The sequence below is a fragment of the Amphiprion ocellaris genome, chromosome 4 (assembly GCF_022539595.1).
Source record: "Amphiprion ocellaris isolate individual 3 ecotype Okinawa chromosome 4, ASM2253959v1, whole genome shotgun sequence".
NCBI classification, from domain to species: Eukaryota; Metazoa; Chordata; class Actinopteri; family Pomacentridae; genus Amphiprion; species Amphiprion ocellaris.
This window is the reverse complement of record NC_072769.1, coordinates 11,491,143-11,509,232: the sequence shown is the minus strand read 5'-3', so window position 1 is coordinate 11,509,232 and position 18,090 is coordinate 11,491,143. Positions and strand designations below refer to the sequence as shown.

The 18,090-nt window shown below is 38.3% G+C and overlaps 1 protein-coding gene across 1 annotated transcript; it reads left to right on the top strand.

Annotated features, from left to right (window-relative positions):
* Positions 1-10,800: 10,800 nt before the first annotated feature.
* Positions 10,801-11,852, top strand: LOC129348826 (C-type lectin lectoxin-Lio2-like). Its single transcript, XM_055010343.1, has one exon. It carries the CDS (start codon positions 10,803-10,805, stop codon positions 11,529-11,531), a length of 729 nt encoding a protein of 242 aa, XP_054866318.1. The 5' UTR covers positions 10,801-10,802; the 3' UTR covers positions 11,532-11,852.
* Positions 11,853-18,090: the final 6,238 nt, after the last annotated feature.

The following is an 18,090-nucleotide window of genomic DNA, read 5'->3' as shown; positions in this document are numbered from 1 at the left end:
GAAATATTTCCCGTGGATGGATCGGCCTTCACCGAGATCCAGACGACACTGCTTGGGTGTGGTCAGGAGGGGGACACATTACATACCAGAACTGGGCTGCTGGACAACCAAATAATCATAAGGGCAAACAGAAGAATGTAGTTATCAAACCTGATGGAACATGGAATGATCTCAATGGCAAGGTAACCTTCCATTTTTACTGCGTGGATGTGACTGTGGTGGAGGAGAAGATGTCCTGGGAGGACGCTCTAAACCACTGCAGAGAGAAACAAACTGATCTCCCCAGTCTGCTCTCTGACACTGATCTCCTTCTGGCCCAGACTGAGATCAAGAACATCACTGAGCGAGTGTGGATTGGCCTGCGTTTCCTGGGTGACCACTGGATGTGGGTGAACGGTGACCCTCTGGAATATGAGGCCTGGTCCCAAGAAGGAGGTCAGGACCACCAGTGTCCAATCAGGAAACGCTGTGGAGCTTTAACAAACGAGAGACTGTGGGAGAACCGGGACTGTCAAGAGAAACTCTACTTCATCTGTGTCTGACACATTCTGAAGAGAGAACATACTAACATCCACATATGCTGATATTTATACTATATAAATGAATCTAAACTGCCAACTTCATTTACTTTTTTGCAGTGATGCTATAGTCATTTTTTCTATTCTTATTTGAGGGTTTGTAATTGTCAGGTGAAGGTTTTGTGATTTACATTAGAATACATTGTCAGGCTTTTTAATACATTAGTGATTTTCAAAATATCCTCTGGTTGTGTTGTTGTAGATTAAAGTTTTCGAGACAGCTGACATGATAACTTGTTCACAGTTTGTTGTTCACCAAGAGCAAGCACTAAAAGAAATCAAATCAGGTATGTGTTCTGTGCTTTTTTCACTTTGTGGGATGTTTTTTTGTGTGAAAAGGGACAGTTTATAGCTTAAATATAAATGTCACATTCGATGTACCTTTTCTTTTGTCTTATTTGGTGGCTTGTACTTGTCAGGTGAAGTGTCTTTTGACTGAAATTAGAATGCAATGTTGGGGATTGAATGGATCAGTCATAAAATATCCTCTAATTGTGCTGTACAATAAAGTTATGGTGAGAGTTAAAATGTTAACTTGCTCATAATTTGACTTTTTCAGTATGTTACAATAAAACGTTCTTCCATTGCATGTGCATTTTGTAATGAAAAGCCGGGAATTCCCTTAAACTAAATATATTGCCATTTAACATTTAAATATTGTCATGATAAGCTGATTATAACCTGTCCTGAACTGACATTGTCTTTTTTTCATACTCATCTTATAAATCCTGACTCGTATGTCAAAACTTTGAGACTAAACATATTCTCAAAAGAATTAACTGCTGTGGTCAGTGTTTGTACATCGCATTATTGTACATGAATACATGAATTGTATGTGTTTATACTGGAGTCCCTTTCAGGAAAAAAATGGTTTTCAATGATTAAGTAACATCCTACAAAATGAAAAAAGAAATTAAGCAACTGTTAGACAGAGAGCAATGAAAACACACTCAACACAGTATTATTGTTTCTGGTTTTATAGAGAACGCCCGCACAGACACTAATGAGGAAGGAGGAGAGCAGAGACTACATGAAGAAGGTGTTTATTTAAAATATGTTATGGTTTTTTTCAGTGCAAACAGAGAGACGTGACACAGAGTATTGTTTTTACAATTTTTTGACAATATTAACACATTATACAAAACGGTACAAGAGGTAAGGGAGCAGGGACAAGGGCGACAATAAAAAGCAGGGAATAAATCTAGAGAATCTAGAGAGGCCCAACAAGAGGTCAGGGGAATGCAGGCAGAGAGTGGCGTGGCTGCAGAAATCCAGGAAGCGTGACCAGGGTGGAGCAGTGTGCTGGGAGAATGGTTACCATGAACCGCGATCCAGGCAGGAGTGGAATGCTGACAGCATGGAATCAGAAGAACTGGACTGGGAGCAGCACAGAGAACTGAGCAAGAGAAACACAGTTCGCACAAGCGGCACAACAGAACAAGAACTTGAACTGAGCAGGCCTGAGTTGACTGACTGGTTGTAGTACAATGGTCCGGTGTCGAGTAGTGGACTGAGCTCTTCTTTTATGGCAGGCAGACAGTGTAGAACAGGTGAACCACTCCCAGTCACAGGTGTCCATGCTCAGCTGATTTTCCAATCAACTGCACGAGGAAATCACACACTCACACATACCACACTCATGGTCACAATGGAAAGGAATGGAGAGGAGGAGGAAGAGCTGCCAGCGGAGCAGTGGAGATGGAGGCCATGACAATATGTGAAATAAGCAAAGGGGTATACTGTGAAGCAAGTTTGACATAATTAGGCTTTCTTTGTTTAAGTTGGCACGACAAAAAATAAAACTTTGTGCTTCAAATTCTGTGCACGTTCCCACAAAAGTGGATATTTAACATGTCGTGACATTTCTTGTTGAGAATAATGAGGAATATAAAAATGTACAATGGTAAAAAGCACTGCTTCTGCAAATGATGCAAGACAGGAACGCTGGTAGAAAACTGTTAAAGGTGCATAATTATTTATTTTGTTGATATATATATATATATATATATATATATATATGTGTGTGTGTATAGACACACACACACTGTTTTTTATTTGCTTTTCTGCAATAACTTTATATTTATTTCTTGTTTTCCTTACTTTGTTTTGTGACTGAAATTAGAATACACATCAGGAATTGGAGACAGCTGCGGTGATCGGCTCACCTGCCTGTAATCACCTCCTTCTATAAAAGCATAGCTCATTCATCTACTCTCCGCCAGACCATAGACTCTTCAAGACTCTGTTTCCCTCATAGTCCTGCCGGTCCCCGATCTGTCTTCAGCCTGCTTTTCCTGAGCTGCTGCCTTCTGCCTGCCCTGCATCGCCGACACACTTGCCAGCCCAATCCTGCCTTACCTGCAGCCTGATCCTGCCTGTACCTGCTGCCAGCCCAGCTCGTTTGCCGACCCTGGATTTCCCAAGACTGCCTGCCTCCCTCAGTTTAGCGCCCTGTCTTGTAAGTAAGCCGTTTTGTTAGTTTAGTTTAGTGTTTGATCTGTGGTTTTTGTAGCATTTCCCCTTTGAGGGTTAGTTGAATTTTTTTTCTAGGATTTTGCCTTTTTTTTGTATTAGGTTTGGTTTAGTTTTTTCCCCAAGCTTAGTTTCTCCTTTTTCCCTGGTTTGAGGTTGTTTCTGGATGAAAAAAATTCTTTTGAACCCTCCACCTGTCTGTCTGTTCTCTGTCCGCACTTGGGTTCTCTACCCCGTGAACAGTGAACTTCTTCACAGACTGACCTTTTCAGCATGATATAATTAATAAATTATATTTCTTTTTATGTAGGTATCCAGTAAAATTTGGAATGTCATTCCTTAGAATGTCTTGTTACTGGTGTTAGTGGTGTTATTACAGAAGAAAGACTGTTTAAGTTAGTTTTGACAGTGTTGATAGAGCTGAAGCTCCTCATTAGACAGCCTATTTCATTTGTAACTGCTACAGAGAAAGCTGACTGCTCAAAAGCAGCACAACAAAATAGTGTCGTACAATCTTTGTCCCCGTTTGCTGAAGGAGAGCCCAAGCGCAGACACTAATGAGGACGAAAAGATCAGAGACTAAGTGAAGAAAATGTTTATTTACAAAAGCAAATTACAAAGTGAAATCAAAGTGCAAATACACAGTGAATTACTCAGTGCAGGAATCACAGAACAAATAACAAAACAACCCAGGGGAGTGAACTAGAAAGGGTCAGCAACTAACTAAACTCAAGACTGAGTAAACTACAAACATAGAACAGGGGGCAAGCAACAAACACTAGGATATAAAGCTAAACACATGGGCCTATGAATCAAATGGGATAACACAATACACTAATGATCGGCAGAATGGGGAAACAGGGCATGTAATAAACAAAACTGAGAAAGCAAAACTAAAGAAAAGATTGAAACACACACACAGTCTGGAGGGCAGTCCAGAGCCTGGTCAGGCAGACAAACGTGTAAAGAACAAAAATGTCCCAATACATGAGGGTTAACCACCATCCCTAACCATGACTTGTTAGAGCTGTCGGAGGTGATATTACCAAGGGAGCCCGTTTCATTTTTTAAGTTACTTTTGACAGGGTTGATAGAAATTTAAACTCCTCACATCATTAGACAGGCTATTTTATTTGTGGCTACTACAGAGAAAGCTGACTGTTCAAAGGCAACACAGTAAAATAATATAGTACATTCATGTACACAGGATATTCTTGAGAGTGTAACAGAAAACAGAGCAAGTGTAAACAAAATCTGCATATCATCATAATTTATGTTAAGTTTAAAATCAAATGTGTCTAATTTTCTGTTCTCTTAAATTCTTCCTTTCTGTATTTCTGGGAGTCATTTGTTTTTCCATTTGGTCTTAGGTTACCATGAATATGTTTTGTTTGTGTAAACAAAACATATTCATGCAAAGTCATATCCTTAACTTATTTAAATGACATTTGAAGAAACAGCCAGAGAAAACATTCTCAGCTTGAGCTACTCAACGGTAACCATGGAAAGAACCATCGTCTTTGTTTTTCTGTGTATCGCTGTTGAAGGAGATTTAGGAAAACACATTTTTATCCAGAACAAAGTGAACTGGACTGAAGCTCAGGCTCACTGTCGACGATATCACACTGATCTTTCCTATTTTAATAGCCAGAGTGATATAGAAAAGCTCCGAAAAGATGCAGGTGGAAAAATTTACCATGGATGGATCGGCCTTCAGAAAGATCCCAACAACAGCACTGCTTGGATGTGGTCAGGAGGGGGACACATTACATACCAGAACTGGGCTGCCTGGGAACCAAATAATCGTAAGGACAATCAGAACAATGCGGTCATCAGACCTAATGGAAAATGGAATGATGCCAAAGGCAAAAATCCCTTCCATTTTTACTGCGTGAATGTGACTGTGGTGGAGGAGAAGATGTCCTGGGAGGACGCTCTGAGCCACTGCAGAGAGAAACAAACTGATCTCCCCAGTCTGCTCTCTGACACTGATCTCCTTCTGGCCCAGACTGAGATCAAGAACATCACTGAGCGAGTGTGGATTGGCCTGCGTTTCCTGGGCGACCACTGGATGTGGGTGAACGGTGACCCTCTGGAATATGAGGCCTGGTCCCAAGAAGGAGGTCAGGACCACCAGTGTCCAATCAGGAAACGCTGTGGAGTTTTAACCAACGAGAGACTGTGGGAGAACCGGGACTGTCAAGAGAAACTCTACTTCATCTGTGTCTGACACATTCTGAAGAGAGAACGTATTAACATCTACATATGCTGATATTTATACTATATAAATGAATCTAACCTGTCACTTTCCATTTACATTTCTGTTGTGATGTCATGTTAATTTTTTATTTTCTTATTTGGGTGTCTGCACTTGTCAGGTGAAGTATTTTGCGTGTTTCATGACCTTATTTTGTGATTAAAAGTAGAAGACATTGTCAGGGTTTTGAATAGATCAGTGATTTTCAAAACTTTCTCAGGTCACGTTGCAGAATAAAGTGACAGATAACATGTTAACTTCTTCACAGTTTAACCTGTTTAACATGTTATGATCAATAAAAAAGTTTAAAAAAAAAAAAAAACTTCTCCTTCTGCACGTGTCATCTGTAATGAAAAGCTGGGCATCACAAGAACCTAAAAAATAATGTCATTAAACCTTTAAAAACTTTAATGATGAGCTGATTATAATCTGTCCTGATCTGACATCAAGTCTTTTTTCATACTCATCTCATGAATCCTGAACCTTATGTCAAAACTTTGCAAGTCTGAACATGCTCCTAAAATAATTAACTACTGTGTGCAGTGTTTGTGCATTGTATTACTAAACGTGTATTACTACACATACAATGGAGTGCTTTTCACCAAAAAAAAAATGTTATTCAACGATTATGTTACCTTCAAGTAACATCATGAGAATGGAAGAGGAAATCTTGTAATTATCACGCAAAGAGAGCAATGAAAAACACTCCAGACAGTATTATGGCTTCTTTCTACAAGAAAAAACAACAAAATATGTATTATTTTTACATGACTTTGTATAGCATAGAAAATGAAGGAATTGCATTATGTAAAACTGTGACTCATTAATTGCAATATATTGTTTTCCATCTTAATTGACCTGAAAGTCTTTTCAGAAATACTTCCTTTTCGACGTGCAACAGTAAGTTGTTAAAATATTCCAGAAGTAGTTTCTGCACATCCAAACAATATGCAAAGAGTAGCACTGCACAAGTTAAACTGCAATAATGTACAGTATCAATGCTAATAATAATAATAATAATAATATAGATTCTTGTAATACTTGTGCTTTGATGAAGCTTGACTGTACTCTGGAGTTTCTACAGGATCTGGAGCCAAAAAGCACACCAAATATATCTGCTCTGCTTTGACTATGACCTCATGCTGATCTGGCATCTACTGTGTTTACTGAAGTTACAAGTGTTTCCCAGACCCCAGGTAGGAGCAGGAGAGATTTTCTTTTTGTTTTTCATTAATTAGATTTGGAATTCACACCCTGCCCTCACTGCAGAATTTTACACTACATTTGATACAGTTACATGTCAACTTACAACCAATGCTGGTGAGCAAAGCATGAACAAGCAGTGATAAAACAACGTGCAATGTAGCATTAAAGTTGTATAATGAACTGCAGGACGTGCACGTGAGCTAATCAGATATCTAATAGCAGCAGAACAACAGAAAATGGTACAGCGTTTGTGGCGTACTAAGGAGCAGAACAACACTTTATTGCCAGGTGCATTTTCAAAGCAACACACATCCAGAGATCCTTTCTCACACCTGTAAATTTGGTGGGAGACCATTTGAGAAGACAGCTACCCTAAACTTTCACCTGAATGCAACACGTAAGTCAGATGTTTACATCAAAATTACCACTCAAGGCTCTGGTGGAGACAAGAGGAAGAAATCCTGAGGATAACCACACCTCTGGAGAAGAGGAGTCTATGTTCTTTACTGTGACCTCTTGACCTTTCTTTACCCTTAACACCCAGAACTTTCTACACAGAAAGGAACTGAACAGTTTAAATCCCAATTAAGAAAATCTAACATCACCAAAATAATGATCCCAACATCTGCACTCAATCTATGATACCAGGTCATAAGGACTACTACTGAAGAAGAACAGTTCACATGTGGAGTATCTTGAAATTCCACACTTTCTATTCATGTTTCCTTTTTTTTTTATCTCAGGAACCATATGAGATACACATATCATGTTTGATATGATTGTAGTGACCTGGTCAGTGGTATTTTAGAACATGGCTTCATGATACCCCTCCTTCCTCTGTCAACCAATGCAGTGTACACTGCAAAGCCTGGTGCTACAACCTTGTACGTGTGTTTTCGGTTCTTGTGAGAGTCATTTGTTTTCCCCTTTGGTTTTCAGCCTACCATGACTGTGTTTTGTGTAAACAAGCCAAAGCTCATGCAAAGTCATATCCTTAGCTGATTTACATGACACACCCTGACAGCCACAGAAAACAATCTCAGCATAGCCAACAGAGTGATGAGCATGGAAGAAACCGTCTTCTTAATTGTCATTTTTTGCATTGTTGTTACGGGAGATGTAGGAAAACACAATTTTTCAATTCAGAAAATATATTGAAATGAAGCACAGTTTTACTGTTGATGTTATCTAACTGATTGACACTGTTTGTGTGTGTGTGTGTGTGTGTGTGTGTGTGTGCGCATGCGTGAAAATGGTAAGGAGAAATTGTTGAGGGCCTTTTGGAGCATCTTTATTTACGTCAAGCTCACATTTTATCTCTGTACTGAGCAGAATGAATGAAAACCAATGTTATAACAACCACTTGGTCTCAGCTCATATGGTGGTGGGGTCACATTCAGCCACATGTAGATACAAAAATCCCACCCTGCAAAGATGCACACACTCCCACCACACACATTCAAACACACATACATCTTCAAAGTTGAAGATGAAGTCACGCTTGCCACACACACAGGCCCACACGCATCTTCAGTGCTCAAAAACCAATTGTTACTCGAACACAGAAATGCACTGCACCTTCGAGGTATGATACATTTCATTCTATTGAGTCTGTAGACCTGGGTGTGCCTGTTTGTGCATGTCTGAGAGTGGGTAAAGTCGGGTATATGTTGGGTTGAAAGGGACAGGGCAAGAGACAGGAGGACACACACACACACACACACATACACACCCATACACACACCACACTGTATCATCTCTACCAACACTCCCAAACCATTTCAGTTGGATACATTTATTCCATTGCCAAGTACGGCCTTGCACCTATTTATTTGGCTGAACTTCTTTCTGTCCGAAACCCTGACAGGGCGTTAAGGTCCACAAATCAGGTGTTTCTGGAAGTCCCTAGGGCCAGGTACAAACACTGGGGTGATCAGGTACAAACACTGGGGTGATCAGGTACAAACACTGGGGTGATCAGGTACAAACACTGGGGTGATCAGGTACAAACACTGGGGTGATCAGGTACAAACACTGGGGTGATCAGGTACAAACACTGGGGTGATCAGGTACAAACACTGGGGTGATCGAGCTCTTTCAGTCGCTGGGCCCAGACTTTGGAACAAACTGCCCCCTGACATGTGCACCATCACTGACTTTTGCTTTTTCAAAGCCCGCCTCAAAAAGTATTTTTTCAGACTGGCTTTTAATACTCAGTAATGTGGTGACATTTTATCTAATTTTATTTGATTTTATTTGATTTTATTTTCTTGACATTTGTTCTATTGTTGCTTTCTTTTAATTTGTTTTTATTCTAATTTTACTGTTTGATTTTAACTGGAAAGCATTTTGATCAAATTGAGTGTTGTAAAGTGCTCTATAAATAAATTTTGATTGATTGATTGAAGTAGTGCCTTATATTACAACAAAATACGATAAAACGGAAAAAAATCCTGTATTTGCCCCATAAGGCAAATATGAAAAAAAAAAATACAAGATCTGGTCGAAAACAGTAAAAATGTCAATTTCGAAGCCAAGATATCAGAGTGAAATCTTAATAACATAGACTGTATTATTTGAGGATTTAATGGTATCATGCTCAAAAAAGAAGTATTACTGGACTTCAATGGGAACATTTTTGAACATAAGGACCTAGCTGTATTTTTTTGTACACAGTGTATTATTGATGCACTATGGGAGTTGAAATTGAAATTCCCCCCAAAATACATACCTTTTCCAAAAAAAAAATTAAATAAAGAAATCAAACATGTCCTTTTGGTCACGTGATTTAACCACCCTCCCTTACATTGACTTGTTACTAGTGTTTGTGATTTTATTACACAAGCAAACCTGTTGAATTTTTCAGTTAGTTTTGACAGTGTTTATAAAACTAAAGACAGACTATTGCATTTGTGGCTGCTACAGAGAAAATTGACTGCTTTAAAACAGCAGAACACAATAGTACGATCATTAATGTACAGAGAATATTCTTGAGAGTCGAACAGAAAATGCCAAACAAGAGTAAAAAAAATCATGCAAGGGAGAAAAGGGCCAAGTCATTTAAAATTTTATTACCAAAGGACCAGTTTAAAACATGGTCTAAGAAGAACAAAGCTCTGAACATTGGATTTCTCAGAACACTACAGTAATGGAAGTGCACTGACTTTTTTGTTTTTAGTTTTTATCGTTTATCTACCAGTCACCTCTACACTGTTTAAATGCTGTTACACTGCAGCGCAGACACACAACAACCAGTGCTAATTATGTGCAGCTCTCTTGCTTTGGAGACACATACTAGTATATGGATCCTGCTGTCATTTAATGTCACAAGTATTTGATAAACTCAGGCGGAAAACTACAATCAAACCTAATTTCATGTTGTTACTGTGTTTTAATCACAGTTCAATTTGTAGCCTAAAAGATTCGAAATTAAAAAACAAATTGGCAGAAAAATGCATGTTTTATTTTTGTGTTTGACACACAAGCCATGTCTTTTGTTCTCTGTGATGTTATTGGATGGAGATTGGTGCCAAAATGTTGATAAAGTCTTCTCTAAATCATTTCACACAACTGAGAGTATTGTTTGCTTGTGCGTGCCTATCTGGTACTGTGACTGGGTACAATTCACACTTGTGCTGTATTAAATGAAATGTAAATTAAAAGAAAGAGCATTAAAAGAACAGGTTGATTGTCACCAATGCTTATTCCTTTTTCAAACATTTAGTTAAGGCAGTGGTGATGATTTGGAATCAAGATCCATTTATCCATCTATTATCTATACACCACTTAATCCTCATTAGGGTCACGGGGGGCTTTAGTCTATCCCAGCAGACTTATGGTAAAGACAGGGGACACCCTGGACAGGTCACCAGTCTATCACAGGGCTACACATAGAGACAATCACACTCACATTCACACCTATGAACAATTTAGAATCACCAATTAACCTCAGCGTGTTTTTGGACTGTGGGAGGAAACTGGAGAACCCGGAGAAAACCCACGCATGCACAGGGAGAACATATAAACTCCATTGGAATCAAGATAATAAAAATATTTCTGCTCCCTATTGATATCAAAATCTTGTTTTTTTGACATCAATACTTCCAGTTTTAACAAATGTGGTGTACACTGCAGCCTGGTTTCTCAACCTTTAAGCCTACCATGAATGTGTTTTGTTTGTGTAAACAGGACAAAGCCATGCAAAGTCGTATCCTTGGATGACCTCTGTGGCACTTACCGAAGAAACAGCCAGAGAAATCATTCTCAGCTTGGACTACAGAGCAGTGACCATGGAAAGAATCATCTTTCTCATTCTTTTTTGTATTGCTGTTGAGGGAGATGCAGTCAAACACATTTATATCTCTAAGAGTTTGACCTGGACTGAAGCTCAGGCTTACTGTCGACGATATCACACTGATCTTTCCTATTTTAATAGCCAGAGTGATATAGACAAGCTCCGAAAAGATGCGGGTGGAAATATTTACCATGGATGGATCGGCCTTCAACGAGATCCCAACAACAGCACTGCTTGGATGTGGTCAGGAGGGGGACACATTACATACCAGAACTGGGCTGCTGGACAACCAAATAATTATATGGGCCTTGAGAACAATGGAAACATCAATCCTGATGGAACATGGAATGATGCCAGTGGCAGCTCTTTCTTCCATTTTTACTGCATGGATGTGACTGTGGTGGAGGAGAAGATGTCCTGGGAGGACGCTCTGAGCCACTGCAGAGAGAAACAAACTGATCTCCCCAGTCTGCTCTCTGACACTGATCTCCTTCTGGCCCAGACTGAGATCAAGAACATCACTGAGCAGGTGTGGATCGGCCTGCGTTTCCTGGGTGACCACTGGCTGTGGGTGAACGGTGACCCTCTGGAATATGAGGCCTGGTCCCAAGAAGGAGGTCAGGACCACCAGTGTCCAATCAGGAAACGCTGTGGAGCTTTAACCAAAGAGAGACTGTGGGAGAACCGGGACTGTCAAGACAAACTCTACTTCATCTGTGTCTGACACATTCTGAAGAGATAACGTATTAACATCCACTTAAAATTATATTCATACTATATAACTAAGTCTAAACTGTCATTTTTTATTTGCCTTTCTATTGATATTACACTCATTTCTTATTTGGGGGTTTGTACTTGTCAGGTGAAGTGTAAAATTAGAATGCATTGTCAGAGTTTTGAAAAGATCAGTAAGTATTTTTTTTTTTATTCATTTATTTTTTAAAATGGGACAATTCGTATTGATGTACATTTTCATGTAAATACGATAGATTGTAGCCATACGGCTAATTTCCGTCTCGAGTCCCATTGGATCAAAAGATCAAAATTAGAGAACATCATAAGACCATAACTGAACAAAAACATATATATATATATATATATATATATATATATATATATATATATATATATATATATATATATATATATATTAAAAAGACAATAACACTTAGTGGACATGAGAGACAAAAGCTGAGATATCGAGGCAGCTACCAACCACTAATTAATTAATATTTACACATGATTATATTGCAAATATCTCTTTGTTGCTATTGCACATATCCCTCTAAGTATTTTTTAAAATATCCTCTGTCTTAGAAAAAAAGCTAAAGTGACAGTTAACTTGTTCACCTTTTGACCATGCTTTGATCAGTGAATTAAAAAATAATAATTAAAGCCCTTTTTGCTGGTTTCATTTGTATTTTAACCTCTGTCCATTAACATGAATGGTTACTGCTGTGGGTGGTGTCATTCCACAAATAAGCATGTCAAAGTTGACATGGAGCAAAACTTACTCTATGTAAGTTGAGCATCCCCTAAACACACACAAAAAAAAATAGCATTTTGATATTTAGTATTTGGGACTGAGTTGATCTTCAAGTCTGTTTCTATACTCATTAATTATGAATGTTGTGTCAAAAATCTGAGCATAAGCTTAAAAAAATCTGAACTGATGTGTACAGTATTTGTGCATATTAATAATAAACATGACTACATTTCCACTGGAGTTCTCTACAGTAAAATGTTGTTGGATACATTGTAAACCTCAAGTAACATCATGAAAAGGAAAAAAGAAATCAAGTAATTTTCACACAGAGAGCACTGGCAAAAAGCATTGCACACAGTATTATGTCTTGTTTATTACAAACCTGAACCTGCTTATGTTCACATGCATTTGTAATGCAAATGAAATGAAGGAATTGCATTATTTAAAAGTGCTACCCATCAAGTGGAGTGTATATGCGCGGTGTAGTGATTGTCCTGAAAGTCTTTTAAAATTAATTTCCTTTTAGACATGTGGAAATGGAGGAAAACATGCCATAAGCAAATACTATACATCTAAACAATTTTCAAAGTGCAATAATATGCTAAAAACAAAAAAAGAAAGAAAAAATCAGTTTTGCATAGTGTCACTGCTAATGAAATTTAAATTGAGTGTGACTGTATGCTGGAGTTCCTGCAGGGTTTTGGTGCACATACACACACACACTAAAAGAAAACTAGACACATTCATGTGAAAGGAGGTTCTTGTAGCATACAAGTTAGGCACCTCATAGTACTTAATGACATTATATGAGTCTAATGTCAGCAGAAAAAAATCACTGACACAAGCACAGCAACAATGGAAACACTCCGGGTATGGCAGTCTGCCAGTTAACGGACTCTCCAGCTGTTGCCAAATATGGCAGCAGACACTAAAAGTCAAGTCCAGCTGTCAATCCGCCCGGCCTTCTAGCTTGTCCTCCAAATTAAATGACAAAACGTGTCATGGTTCCTGCTCTTCTCACAAGCAGAGGCAGTAGCAAGAGAAGTAACCAGATCCTTTACTGAAATAAAGGTTGCAACATGACAATGCAAAAATATTTGTTTTGCGAGTTGCATTTTTAAAAAAAAAGTAAAAGTCATGATTATGTTGTGAAATGTTCCCTAAATGGAAATGTCTTGTCAGTGGAGTCACCAACAACTCACAGACATATTTAAGGATAATAACTTAAGATGTCATATGCAAAAAGGTTCAAGACAAATTTTTAAAAATGTGTTGGATTTTATATTTTGAACTTTCTTTTTTTTTCTGGGAGCACCACTATTACTGTCGAATAAATGTAGTGCAAGCAAAGGCACAATATTTCCCTCTGAACTGTAACAAATTACAATTAATAGTATAGTACAAAGTGGAAACAATCTCAAATTATATTTATGTAGGTAATTTATACTTCAAAATTATGTTTATTAATAAATTATATTTTTATGTGAAATACAATACCTAATTAATTTAGTGCATTTAATTAGTTTTCTGTATTGTGTTGAATTTTCTGATTTGAAGGCACAATCGACTTGGTAAACATTGCACAAAAGTAACTACTTCATTAAGGATGATGTTTTCAAAGGCTTTTGGCTGCTCCTAATGGTCTTAACACTTCATACGTATTTGATATTTATTTCAGTAGAAATATCCTACAAGTTATTATCTTGCTTTGTTAGCTTAAATTTTGATTTTAGCAGGTTTACCTTGTTTGATGTTTTGCATATAAATTTGTAGCTGCCTGCCTGACAACATGTGCAACTGTCCGGTAAATTCTGGTTGCTATATAAATACGTTTGGTTTGATTTGATAATTACTGTAGTCATCAGAGGTGTTATTTTCTATACCGTGTCAACTGTAAGTAGTTTAGAGGTTTTCTCTGCAGCCACTGTTGCTGCCATTTTTACAAAGTACACTGTCTCAGATTGTAAAGGACTAAGATACATTTTCAATAATCATGTAATACAAGCAACAGGTATTTAGATCACTCACTATGTCAGCAAAGTAATAATTTCCCTACATCTCGTTGGGAAATACATGCATTTTGAAGGGTAAAACTCAGGTACTGGTTTGAAGGAGATGTTTGAGGCTAAGAGCTGATAAACCAAAGCTCCAATAAAGAACAACAACAGAGGCTATGGAGTGAACACAAATTGTTCTCTTGCATGGTCGGATTGTTTTCTGGTCAGTTCGTAAGTGAACAAGAGAGGTAGCTGCACGTTTAGGAGTTCACAAATGAGAAGCAATAAATACCGCAACTAAATCGTGGGCAGGTAGATTGTTTAAACAGAGCATCTTATTGCAAAGAGTCCACTGGATTTACTGTACGTATATCGTATCACAGCAAGTACTCATAAGTCACTGCATTACATCATAGGTTTTGCTCCATTAAAGAAACACATATTTCCCTTTTTTGGAGGCCAGATATTACATTTTTTCAACACTGAGTGAGCTGGGGGAATATTTCTGTGGACATGAACTGCAAAGAGGAAACATGTTTATTGAACATGGGTTACGAAAAAAATAAATTAAAAAAAAATAATCTCTATAAAAATCTCTATAAATACGATGCTTGGACCAAGCTGAGAATTTAATATTTCCTTCAAAACGTTGTAAAGATTAAAGCAACACTGCTGATTGCCCTCAAAACACTCTGGCAAGCTTTAAAGCCAGCCTGAATTAGTATGAACAAGTCATCAAGAAAAACACACACACAACTTCCTATAAAAAGTAGGAAAAGTGTGCTCCAATTTGCTGACTTAAAAATCAAACCCAGTGCTCAGTAACATTTCCCACCCTGCTGTGATACCTGAAATAATTTCTGAAATGTCACTCATCACTCAGCGAAATGGCTGCAAGATTCATCAGCAGATGAATGTTACAGAATCAAAACTGAAAACATGCCACCAAGCCTGCTCCCCTCACTGTGTAGTTTCTAGTGTGTGTGTGTGTGTGTGTGTGTGTGTGTGTGTGTGTGTGTGTGTGTGTGTGTGTGTGTGTGTGTGTGTGTGTGTGTGTGTGTGTGTGTGTGCGTGCGTGCATATAGTATGTATACTGAAAACAATAAATGTGGCTGAAAAGGGCTCCACAAATAGAAACTACACTGACTACTGTATGGGTTTTAGTTGTGTGGGAGTCTTGTGTATCCATGGCAACCATCATTCTCCAAATTGGTGACGTTTGACCATGCACAAGTCAAGTGTCAGCACCTCTGCTTATAGAAACCACTTAGAGTACAGTCAGGAAGCCTGCTATTAGTCCACATTTGCTCTTTATCTTTACTTTTTCTGTTCTTGAGCATCATTTGTGAGCTGCTTTTGCAAAGCAGCTCACAAATGATGCTCAGGACTGCAATGTATACTAGGAAGGCTGTAACAGAATCAGAAAAAGATACAAATACAACATCAACGCTGCCCCCTCTTCCCTCAGAAATTTCCAGGTTGTATTTATTTGTATAACACAATTTAATTACAGCAATGAACTGTAATAATAGCAGATATAACGAAATCCTGCAGACAAACAACCAGTTAAAAAAAATAAACCAAAGTGTCTCTTAAAATGAGAGGGGAGTTTGTTTGTTGCTGCTTTATATTATACTTTATTATACTCCAGCGACAGAACAACAATAAATCTGAACATCTCACATATGAAAGCCATGTAGGATTTTTCATATGTATTTTCCGTTCTAATTTGAATTTATTATTAGTTTGTTGACTTTGTTCGCCACTTAAATGCGTAGTGGAAGACAAGGTGCCATCAAGGTAGTTGACTGCATTTGCTTTAATTACCTTAATTGATTTCAAACAACTTCCCTGGAGAGGGAGGAAATCCTTTCACACTCTCCCGTGTCAACATCCAACTGTTACTTCAGCTTTTGTGGGCCTTCACCTCTGGGTCCACCTCCTGCAGGTCTGTGTTTCATGGCGCAAAAGAAAGAGACGAGTTGTTCTTCGTATTATATCACGATCATCGTTTCTCTCCTCCCAATCTGTCTGGCCATGTCTGACCTGACATTAGAAACAGTGCAGCTCTGGTTCTTTTTGCACTGTTTTCGCTTTGTAAAATATCCTTCTTAGTCATTTCATGGTGTCACATTTTATTACACTTTGAGGAAGGCAGTGTGCTTTTCGACTCACTGTCATCCCATCGGTCACGCACACACTACTTTCTTTGAGAGGGCATTCACTGGTATAATGTATTTCATAGCTCCTTACCTTAACCTTGACTCTAAATGACTAACATAAACTCTTACCATACCACCGATTCTACTAGAACTCTACATCAAGTCTTAATCCTCAAACAGCCCAAAGTATGTCAGAAACAGAGGGCCAACAAAAATGTTTCCCAAAATGTCCTAATTCCTAGGATCTAAAACTCAAACTGGTCCTCGCAAAGATATATACACAAGGATTAGCCTCTCACTCACAACTCACATAAAAATGTCTCTATTCTTTTTTTCTGCCTTTGGCAAAAATACAAAAGTATTCATCAAACACTTTTCTCCAAGCACATCATCACTTGATGAACTACAGCTCTTCACATCAAAGGAAATCAAAGGAATCTATTCACAGATGTCCTCATTCCAACCATGTTTCAATTTCAGCAAAAGTAAAAGAAATGTCCTTATTAACGGTTCCTAGTTTCAAGGTGGCCAGTGTAGCCCTCATTCCCAAAATACTCTCATCTGCAGGTTTGGACTAATAGCACTAATTGCACTGACCCTGTGTGTGTATGTAAAGATGTGTTATTATGAGAAAGTTTGTTTTGTTTTGTTTTGTTTTTTTGTTTTGTTTTTTGTCCCCCAGGGACTCTCAACAATATAAAACCAATCAATTCAATTTATTTTTATTTTTCCAGCACCAATTTATAATATATGTAATCTCAAGCCACTTCACATGGTAAAATGAAGACCTGACAATAGTACAGAGAGAAACTAGGAGCTGGTTCCACAGCAGAAGAGTCTGATAGCTGAAGGCTCTGCCTCTCATTCTGCTTTTGGAAACTCCAGAAGTAAACCTGCACCCTGAGGGAAGTGATCTGTTGGGATAATATGATATAATAAGGTCTTTAGGATAAGATGGAGCTTTATCATTAAGAGCTTTGTAGATTAAGAGATAGATTTCACATTATATTCTAGATTTTACAGGGTACCAGTGAGGAGAAGCTAATATGGAAGAAATAGGATCTGTCTCACTGGTTCCTGACAGAACTCTGGCTGCAGCTTTTTTTTTTTTTTAATCAGTTGGAGTCTTTTCAGAGAGTCATTGGGATATTGTGATAACAAATACTTAGAAGACAAACATCCTTGAGATTTGGTTTATGTGTAAAACAACATATCCTATTCGAAAATCTTCTGAGTAAGAATGAGTAAGAACATCCGGCTCTGCCCCTTCCAGTACAGAGCATCTGTGTTTGTGGACCAGTCCAGTTTGTTGTCAAGGTGCCAACCCAGATATTTGTAAGTTTACATCGCGTCAACGTCCCCCCCTCCAACACTGACAGGCTGTAGCAGGGACTTAGACCTGCAGAAGGTATGGTCTTTATTAGGGCATCTTATCTGGGGACATGAGTCATTTCAGCTGTTTTGTGCCCAGACTTCTAAACCTTTCTACACTATGAGTAAGTTGCTTGTCGTTGTATCTTGAGATGAAGGCTACTGATCAGATTTACAGTGGGTCACCATTGTGCAGGCACTGGAATGGCATAACTTTCTTTCATAATAACTCACTAGAATCATTGGTTGCCTCTAGGTTGTTATCTG